The sequence below is a fragment of the Lepidochelys kempii genome, chromosome 19 (assembly GCF_965140285.1).
Source record: "Lepidochelys kempii isolate rLepKem1 chromosome 19, rLepKem1.hap1, whole genome shotgun sequence".
NCBI classification, from domain to species: Eukaryota; Metazoa; Chordata; order Testudines; family Cheloniidae; genus Lepidochelys; species Lepidochelys kempii.
In genome coordinates, this window is record NC_136398.1 from 3483981 (window position 1) to 3494468 (window position 10488).

The window sequence follows — 10488 nt, forward strand, 5'->3', positions numbered from 1 at the left end:
GCTGAGTGGGCAGTGGAGACAGAGGGAGGATGGGCCCCGCTCAAGCTTTTAGCTCATGAAAAGCAGTTAGAGACGAGCAGACGAGGTGCGGTGAATGTTCTTCAGTGTTTTCACCCAATTCACTGGCCTGTGGCTGCACATGCCTTTGGGGTTCACTTTCTGCGAAGGCGCTAGGGAGACCGACAGTGGGAATTTATTACCATCATTCTTATTATCTGCATCGTGATAGCACCACAGTCCTAGAGCCCAAGGCCCCATGGTGCTAGGTGCTGTACAGACAGAACAAAGGGACAGTCCCTGCCCCCAGGGCACCATAGTCTCAGCAATCTGTTGGCCTGTCTGTGGCTTAGTGATTTCTGGTCTCTAACTGGAGCCACCTGAAAGAGGCCAGATTTTCATAAAGCACCTGCCCTCTGAAAGTCAGGGCCCTTGCACAGGTCTCCAGCGGGGCCCCCAACAGCTGCCTCTGCGGGGATTTGAACCTATGGCGCCTCAGACTGTAGACAGTTTAAAGCTGGTGCTTAGACGAGTCAATCCCAGCGTGGCATAATATGGGCTTCTCGTCCCTGTGTGAATGCCTCTGCCTTTCTTTAATGGCTCCTCCCTTGGAGGATTTTTATCCTCGGCAGGGAATTTGGTGTCATCTCTGAAGGGACACACACACCCCGCCCCCGGACGGCACTGGGGTTTGTGTTAAGGTGGCTCCTGGTGGTGCCTTTGCATTTCTCGCCTGGCTGCTGATCAGCCTGTGACACACTGCTGCCGGCAGCGCTCATTGCTGTCGGAAGTGTGCAGTGCATGACGCTTTCCTGCTGCCGTGGAGGGGTCTATTTCCGTTCTCTCCAGCTGAGCAGCAGGAGCAGCAGCCTGAAAATCCCCCTTCACTTTCCCAAGGCTCCACCGGTGAGTGTCAGCTGTACGCTGAGGGTCTGGGGGTATTTGGAATGATGCAGGAGACAGGCTGGTGCCAAGGGCTGAAGCCACCTGCTTCCTCTGGGTGCTGGGATCAGGGTGGACAGCTTATGCCTGTTGCCACATGTGGATTCCTTCGAGGGGGGCTGTTTATTTCTCTCATCGTCATTAGCAGCTTTAAAAGGGATCTAAAAGCAACAGCACCTCCTCATCCTGCCCCCCACGCGGATGGCGCCAATGCCCCGGTTTGTGATCTCTGGGTGGGCGTGTGTGTGTGCTGACTGACTCTCTGATTTCATTCACAGGGGCCGTACTGCACGGGGAAGGGTTTTGCTCAGGTCCATTTTAGGGCTGAGACAGGCAACACCTTACGACACACACACAGAGCACAACCATTCCCCCCCGACCCCTATGTATAGCCAAGGGCTGGGCGTGCTATGATGCTGTCAGATTGTACAGGGCACTCTGCTATGGCTGGGTATCCAGGCTAACTCTATAGCCACGTGGGGGTGTGCTGGGGCATTGAATCCAGCAGTCTCATAATCCCTGATCACATCTGTTCAGCTGCCCCCTCCCTCCCTCTGCATAGATTATCATGCACATTAAAAGCCTGTTCCCTTCCTCCTCTCCGGGTATCTCTTTCCCTTGCCTTTTCGCTAAGCTGCTCACAGAGCTGGCCAGTCCAGGGAACAGTGTGATTTGGGGAGAAGGAACCAGCAATTGCTTTTTGCAAGCTGAGGGAGGGAAGGGGAAGGACGTGGATCCCCTGCAGACATCCCACAAGGCAGGGCTTTAGGGGCCTTGGGATCCCTCTGTCTCTGTGACTCCCCCTCCATCTCTGTGGCAGGATCATTCAGCACAGCTCTCTTCTGCGCCTCTGGGCACCATCCATCACATGCTACCAGCACAGCACATTGTGCTCTCTGATGCGGTGTGCGTACACACACACACACGTCTCTGCTTGCCATGGAAACCTTGCCATAGCAACCACGTTGGAATCAAAAATTAAACAGGCAGGGCTGGTGAGTGTGTGACCCCTTCCTGGTAGCCCATCAAATGGGCCTGATTCTCCTCTCCCTTAATCAGTCTTACACCAGTGTCGCTCTTTTGTCTTACACAGTGCTAATTCTGATTTACACCAGCGTGAATGGGAAAAGGATCAGGACTATTGTGCAGAGAGGGTCCAAACCTGCAGTAACTGCGGTAGGATGTAGAATGTGATACCCTCTTCCCTCTCCCTCGAGTCGACCTTTCCACAGGTGCAGAGCAGGTGCTTCCCAGTCAGAGCTCTCCACTCCCTTACCTCAGAGGGTACATTTGGCCCTTGCTTTGCACGGATGTCAGTGACCATGCTGGGGGACAGTAGACGAGATTCAGGCCTGTTGGGCCCCTGCTGTCGTATGTACCCTCACCACATCCCTGGGAGGGAAGGAAGTTCAACAATCCCCAGTTTACAGATGGGAACTGAGGCCCGGCCAGACGACGGTACATCTACACAGGGAGACAAGCTCTGCAGCACGGCCGCAGCTGGCCTGGGTCAGCTGACTTGGGTTTGAGAGACAGGCTCCGGGGCTGAAAAATTGCTGCACAGAGTTTGGGCTGGGGCTGGAGCTGGGCTCTGAGACCCTCAACCCACACGGGGTCCTACAGCCCCAGCGCCAGCCTGACCGTCTACACAAAATTTTTAGGCCCTTAGCCTGAGCCAGCTGACCTGGGCCAGCTGCGGCCAAGCTGCAGGGCTTGTATCCCCCATAGACACACCTGAAGTGACTTGCCCAACGTCACCTAGAAAGTCTGAACCCAGGTCTCCTGCATCCCAGAGTAGAGCTTTAAATGCTGGACTACTGCAGAGGGGAAAACGATTTTCTTTGTTGGCGGGGCGGTGGGGCAGAAATGCTCATTTTATTTGAAGGGAAACGTGTGGCTTTTAGCCCCTACCTATGATCTGCTAGGGGGACTATTATCCTGTCTCTAAATACCCAGACATTTAGATCTGTCATTCCCTCACTGAGACATGACAAAGATAAGCAAAAGATGCCATATTTGTGAGGCCTACTAAATATCAGTGATACTGACCAGGGCAGGATTAAGTGGGCAAAGCCTGCCCAGTTATTTCTTACCCAGGATTCGTTCTTCCTTTGCTCATTCACCAACTTTTTAATGAAAAGAAAGGTCTGCCACGCTCTGTCTTCCTTTAAAACTGTGATCGCGGTCCCCTGGGTTTTCCTGCCGGTGAATTTCTTTCGCACTGTGATGAAGCTGGAAGATTGGATCCATCTCGTCTCAGAGCCCGAGTCAAAGTTTTAATGAATTTTTTTTTTTTTACTAGTTCCAGTTTGCAACTTGGTTTTGTAATGAGGGAACAGGTCTATTGGGGCTACTGGTTTTGGGAGGGCTATTGGCCCATTATTTAAAATCAAGCAGACCAATCGAAATCAGCAGAGACCTTATTAAAATAATCTAATGGGGTCCTATGGAATTGCATTTGGGAAGCTGAACACATTTTAAAGAAAGTCTTTAAAGGAAAGTGATTTTAATCCCATGATTATGTAGAATCATCTGTAGTTCTCACTTACAGATGGTAGCAGGGATGTATTTGTAAATTGTTTTATGTTTCCAGCACTTTTCTCCTGTATCAGACAGTTCTTTAAAAGACTTATCTCCTGCTTCCGACTGGTGCAGGAGAAGTATAGTCTTAGAAGATGCCTATTTAGGGAGATTAATCTAGACAGAATGTTGCTACATATCAGATCAGACATGTCCCTTTGCTTGGCGGAATCACACAAGTCATTTAAAGTGTCGCTGTCCTTTCAGCACTTTCATTTAGCAGAGAAGGAACCGGAATCCATCACTCAGTCGGGGGGGGGGGGGGGGGGGGAGGCACAGTCAGCTGGGGAATGATTCAATAAAGCCCCTCATTAGGGCAAACAGGATTAAACCACTGACTCATTTAATAATATGAAAACCTAATATCACATCTCAAGATTTCTATAGCATCAAATCCTTCCAAAGTCCCTCACAAACTGTTACATGCACAGAATTCACTTCATTTATTACTTACAAGCAGCCACCTCTGGGGTGGAACATGACAGCTGGGCAACAGCCCATAGTAATTCTACATTTCAGTATAGTACAGGAAGCTAAGGAAAGCGTGGGTGGTGTTCTCACTGACTTCAATAGAGTTACTTGGATTGATACCAGTTGAAAATCTGACCCTGGGATTGGATGACAAACTATTGAGGATTTCCTGGGTTTACTAAAGTAGCCCAGAAACTCCTTGAAAGGAGCTGCTCTCTAGGGGAAGGCCACAAAAATGCAAAAGGAAAGGGGGAAAAAAAACCCTCTTATGCCACAATCATTTTCAAACAATTCGGGATGCAGGATCTGAATGGAGCTTGGGCAAAGTTTTGCATCGGTTCTCATTTCACCCAACCAGTTCCCCCACTCTTAACAGTGGGGCTGGATCCTCAGCGGGTGTCAATCGCCAGAGCCAACGGGGCAGTGCTGACGTGCACTAGTTGAGGATTGGGCCCAAGGTGGCCAGACCACTGAGGGTTCCTGACAAGAAATTAAGGTTTTTGTTCTGCCTGGCTCTGTTCCAACCTTCCTATATAAACCGGACTTCCCCTCATCCACTTGAGGAGCTCACCTTGCCACCAGGGGGAGTCAGAAATGGCCAGCTCCACTGCATCCCATAACACCACCGTAAGAAACACTTTGGGGATCTTTTATTCTAATATTTGCTGGGCCAGAGTGTGAGTGCAGCACGTACCAGAGCCAAATGTTGGTGCACTGAGACAAGGCATCGCACCACTATCATATCTCACTTTACCAGATCTTAATCAAACAGACCTTGCCAGGCCAAACTAGGGGCCCGATCCTGTTCTCATCAAAGTCCATGGGAAGGACTGTGTCCTATGTTACTGTGCTACAATACCCTATACATTGCTAGGGCTTATCATTCTATTCCCATTCCAGAAATTGGCCAGACCTAAAACCTGGGAGCCGAGCTTCTACAGTTTAGGACCCAGATCTGAAGTTTACATTCGTCCCCTAATGCTACCATAGGCCCAACCAAAATCCCACAAGCCCCCAGACTTCAGGCTAGAAACCAAACATTACATCTTAGGCCATATCAACCTGTTTCCAACTTAGGGTACCATCCCATTCAAGACCAGACCAGATGCTCCTCTCTTTCCTCCCTGGTTTGTGCTTACATCAATCCCCTGGGCCTACTTCTCCTCTTAATCATGCTGGTATTAATCTGGAGTAACTGTCCTGAAGTCAGTGGGGTTATTGCAGTGACAAAGCAGAGCAGAATCAGGTCCTTTGAGCTCAGGAGAGTTAGAAGCTGGGGAACGGTAGAGCTGGGAGGCCAGGCTGACCCTGGGAACTCAGACCAAGATCCTTCCTTCACATCAGTTCTCTCTCTCTCTTCCCAGCCGGGAGGGTGGAATGATGTTTGCAGTGTGCCAGCCAGACGTCCCCCTGAATGCTCCATTCCATGAGGGCAAGCGGGACCCCACGCTGGGCACGGCCTTCCTCGCTGAACGGGAGCTCAGGCAGGACAAGAATTTCAACTTTGTGGCGGAAGGGTATGACAGCAACGAGAACTGGAGCCAGGTGGTGATTGGGACCCGGATGGAGGGGGGCTCCGGCCAGATAGAAAACACAGCCAATAATCTGGTGTTCTTAGTGCAGAGACAGACAGCTCAGGGCAGGCTTAGGGATGCTCCCCGAGGGCTGAAGTCAGACAAGCTGGGACTCTCTGAGGAGGACGTGCGCAGCCCCCACAAGGGAGCCGAGCTCAGTGGCGCCGAGAAGGAGAAAGCGGCTACCGAGGACATGGCCAAAGAGTGTGGCAAATGGGCTGGCTCCCCCTTAGAGGACAATGGCTATGCCAGCAGCTCCCTCAGCATCGACAGCCCCGACAGTATCACTGGCAATGCCTGGGAGGCCCCCGCTGCCACCACCAAAGACCCAAGGAACCAGCCAGCGCTTCAGGTGCCCAACGCTGATTTCGAAAACTCCTCCAACTCGGACACGGTCTTCCCGGTGCTGGCCGAGGCCTTCCAGAACCTCCAGGACAAGATGAGATACAAGGAGCGGGAGAAGGAGAAACACCACATCCACCTGGTGATGTATCGGCGCCTGGCCCTGCTGCGTTGGATCCGCGGCCTCCAGCAGAAAGTGGTGGACCAGCAGAACCGGCTGCAGGAGAGCTTCGACACCATCCTGGACAACCGCAAAGAGCTCCTCCGATACATCCAGCAGGGCGTGGTGCGTCCCAAAGCACCGGCTCATGCTGGCCTGTGAAAGAGGCTCATTCCCCATCTGTCACAGTTAGATCTGCCCACCCCCGCCCCCCCAACCCTTACCCGGCTCTAACCAGTTGTTTCGTCTGAGCACAGCATCCAGGATTGGGCCCCACCGAGCTTTGCAGTCAGCTCCCAGGTTCTGCATGGGAGGCGGGCATGAGATGCTCTTGCCTTGTGCACCCAAGGATTTAGTGAAGCGTGAGGACACCCGACCTGACGAATGCCACCTGGTATTTATGAGCGGGAACAACGTAGCTAGAAGCATGTTCCCGTCCATTTCCATGCATGGCTCTCGCTGAGAGCACAAGTGAAAAGTCCAAAATGTGCCCCAGCTAGTGGTTGAGAAGTCAGAGAACGGGAGGGGCTGGTGCCATTTGAAATGAGCCTGATTAACCCTTTCTCAGCCCAACCCCCTCCCCCGCCCCACCGTGCTGCATATTCCTTTAGCACAAACAATTAACCCTTCGCCAGCTGATTAGCAGCCAGGATTCACCAATGTTCCCAGGACCCCAGTCTCACTGGAGATCTCACCTGAGACCTGGGGTCACTAGTGAATTGGCACAGGCCAGTCAGCAAGCTAGTACCTGATTAGTTAGCAAGAGGGTTATTTCTGGGTGGAATGTTCCATCATAACAATACCCCTAAGGACGGTCTACTACTGTCAATCTACTGACCACTCTTAGCATCCATCCCACCTCCTTATCTCTCTCTCTGTCCATCACAGCTGAGCTGCCTACTCAGAGGTCCACTGAGTGCCCAGAGGCTCTCAAATTTCACCCTAAATCCATGACCATTTAGTCCCACTGTGCTTCGAAAGTGAACAGCTCATCAGCAATGTCATAGCCTGGCTCCTCTCAAAGGCCTGGGTCTCCCCAACTGGCTCTGCAATGCCTCCTCTAATTTCTTTCTCCTCCTCCCCCTGCAACAACCTCTTCCCCCCAGCTTCGCTATGTGTGACTGCTCCCCCTCTGGACCGGCCAGCACAGCTTCAGCCGCTCTCTGCATTGGCTGGATAGCCGTTCGTCAGGGTCCCCTCTGCAGACAGCTCCCCTGGCTGCTGCTACCGCTGTGGCTTTCCCATGCCCATGCTCACCCTGCCTGCCTCTTCCAAAGAGTGTTCTCTAGACCCAGCCTGTTGGGTCTGTTGGTTACTACAGCTCTGAATGGGGCACAATTCTCTTCACAATCCAGCTTTGCTGAGGCTCATGATCTGATACTGATCTTTGAAACTCTCCCTGTAATTCTTTGAATTAACATTTTAAATAAGGAATCCTATTCACCATGGCTCTGCAACATTAGGAAGGTTTGGAATTGGCCCCCAAGAACGTCTTTAGCTTGGAGTGTGAATCTAGACATGAAAATTGCCATTAAAATCAGAGATGGGAGAACTCCACGGGCCATTGTTAGAATCCACTGGAAAACCGTGACTTCTGCACTGAGATCTGAATTCACAGCTTTTAGGTTGAAGGTTTCATCTGGGTTTTGGCCTTCAGAGTTTTCCCTCCTCTGGTTGTTCTAGAAGCCACGAGAAGAACTGCTGGAAAAAGAGAATCTTTATTCATAGATTTAATGGCCAGAAGGGACCACTGTAATCATCCAGTTCTAGTCTGACCTGATGAATTGCAGGTGTCAAAGGTGCTGTGCAGTCAGGTTATTGTTTGCATTGCACAGGCTGCCAGTTTCTTAGGGAACTTTTTACCCCATCTCTGTACCATCTACTACATCTCCCATGAAAAACAACACTTAAAATGAAGGGGGAAAGGTGTTTGAAAGAGCCCAAATCAAACCTTGAACCACGAAGCTCATGGAAACACTAACCCTCTGCTGGATTTTCCCTTCTCTAGCTTAGATCGTAGGGCCTGCATTGGAGAGTTGAGATGCCAGATCAGGCTGTTCTGTTGGTGGAACATATAATTGCAAGTGGTGTATGCTGCTCCCACATGTTTGCTGCTGCGACGGGAATGAGCTCCCGACTATTGTGTGTGTCTTGCGTTGACAGCCAATGCCTTGTGAGAAACAGATTGTACGTGTCCAGCAAGCTCTGTAGGAATCGATGGGTTGCATATGCTTGGGGATTGTAATCTGCAGCAGTGTGTGATGTGCTCTGAGTGTAAAAGTCCATCTGGTGACAAAGGCCCTTAGTGCAGCAAAGCATTTCAACCCATGCTTGAGTTCCTCCCTATTTGGCAATGCACGTAAGCCCATGCTTACTTTAAGCACGTGCTCAGACTGTAAAGGCCATCTGACCTCCTTCACAGCACGGCCAGATAATTTCATCCAGGGATTCCTGCAATAAGCCCGGAACTTCTGTTTGAGCTAGAGTGTGCCTTTTAGAAAGATGTCCAGTCTTGACTTAAAGGCTTAATTCCCACTGATGTCTAGTTACGCATGAGCTTAACTGCTTTGCTGACTTGAGATGGGCTAGTGAATTGGGGTCGAAGAGAGAGACTCATACTACTAAGAACTGACATCAAAATGCTTTAAAATAGGGTCAAGTTTCATTTAACTCTAATATTTTTTTCAGATTCAGTATTACAATATATTGATTTAGATTTTTTTATTACACTTACATACACACACATCCCACATACCCCTATCTACCTACAGTATATATTTAAAAACTAGGTGCCAAATCAGAAAAATCCCCTAGTAATAACCTTTCTCACAGCCGTGCTGTTCATGTTCTATTAATTTATTGTTGTAAAGCAAAGAGTAACTTTTCTAATCCATTTTTCCAATGAGAAATGCACATACAGAGTATAAGAAATATAAGAGAGATTAAAAAGAGACCATTGTATTTATTTGGTATATTTTCTTAAAAGTGAATTTGCTCCATATTCTTATTATTCTATTTATTGTACTGTTCTAGGGGAGGCCGTGTGGTTTAGTGGCAAGAGCAGAGGCCTAGGAAGTCAAGAGACCTGGATTCTGTTCCCACCCCTGCCACTGACCTGCTGGGTGACACTGGGCGTGTCACTTCACCTCTCTGTGCCTCAGTTTCCCCATCTGCAAAATGGGAGTTATGGTACTTAACTTAACAGAGTGCTCTGAGATGGACAGATAGATGAAAATTAACTATGTATTATTATTATATTATATTCCATGCTCTCTGCACCTTCACAAAGCTGCCGTTGATACCTGCAATAACTTCCATTTTGCACCACGTTTCTTCATATCTTCCAGTAAGCGGAAGCGAGGATACGGTCCCATAGCCCTTTCGTGTGTAGTTCCAGGAAAGTCAATGAGACTAGGCACGTGACTAAGGCTTACTCGTGGGAGAAGGGGTTGTAGCATTCAAAGCTCTGATGCTGATCCTGCAATCTTGATGCATATTTAGACTGTAAGCTCCGCCTTCTTGTTAGATAGCTCTTCTGCACCTAACACAACAAGGCCCCAATTTCAACTAATAATAACTGAGTCAGTGGGGACTGCAGGGTCAGGTCCTGTAGAGAGCAGGGAAACCCCATTGCTGTAATAATGAAACACCTGTAGCCTGAGTTTTGACCCTGAAAGGATGGAAAAGATAAGCTAAAATGGGCGATTTTCTTTAAGAATGAGTTTTTAAAGAGGCAGCATTCAAAATGCAAGAAAGTGACCAAATCTTGTCCTGGCAGCAGAGAAGAAAACCTGCAACAGATTTCTTGCCATCTGCATCCCGGCCAGGAGGACTCCAGCCTCTTTGTGAGGAGAAATACCTTGCTCCTCGAAGGGCATGACTGCTTTCATGTTTGCTTCTATTCTAGGGCCTGCTGGCTGTTGTCTGTATCACTGACATGCTAGATCATGAATTATTATACATATTAATAAAGTTTGGAGATAAAAAACACATCCCACAAAGTACTCCTTTAATACTCTTCAACAGCTGGCTATCGTACTGTGCATGATATTTTCATCCTGATCCTGTTGCATGAGGGTTAGAACACCAGGGGCCTGCTTTTACCTCACTGGTAGAACTGACAGAAGGCAATATACATTGTTGCAACAGAGGTTCCAGCCTTCACCTGCGTTTAGTTCACGTGTGTGGAGACAGAGCTGTACGAAAGAGCATCTTGAGAGCTACCAGTGGGAAGTGAGTATATGGCACTGGGTACTGGAGTGGTGCTGCAGTGGTAGCATATTGACTTTGGACTAGAGGAGAATCAAGGTCACAACTTGAGGGTAGAACTGATGTAGAGGGTGTCATGTGCTCAGCACCATGCCTCTCTCCAGAAGGACCTCCTTCTGGTCCATGCTCAGAGCACCATCAGTGGGCAGCCTT

The 10488-nt window shown here is 49.5% G+C and overlaps 1 protein-coding gene across 3 annotated transcripts; it reads left to right on the plus strand.

Annotated features, from left to right (window-relative positions):
- Positions 1–805: 805 nt before the first annotated feature.
- Positions 806–10076, plus strand: C19H1orf216 (chromosome 19 C1orf216 homolog). 3 transcript variants are annotated; one of them, XM_073317765.2, is made up of 4 exons: positions 806–903; positions 1760–1934; positions 2033–2115; positions 5355–10076. In XM_073317765.2, the coding sequence occupies exon 4, from the start codon at positions 5368–5370 to the stop codon at positions 6226–6228; it is 861 nt and encodes a 286-aa protein (XP_073173866.1). In that variant the 5' UTR covers positions 806–903; positions 1760–1934; positions 2033–2115; positions 5355–5367; the 3' UTR covers positions 6229–10076. The 3 variants fall into 3 exon arrangements, with proteins under 3 accessions (XP_073173866.1, XP_073173867.1, XP_073173868.1); XM_073317766.2 differs by lacking the exon at positions 1760–1934; XM_073317767.2 differs by lacking the exons at positions 1760–1934; positions 2033–2115.
- Positions 10077–10488: the final 412 nt, after the last annotated feature.

Coding starts and splice junctions, on each gene's coding strand:
- C19H1orf216 (XM_073317765.2), top strand. CDS start 5,368: ATGATGTTTGCAGTGTGCCAGCCAGACGTCCCCCTGAATGCTCCATTC.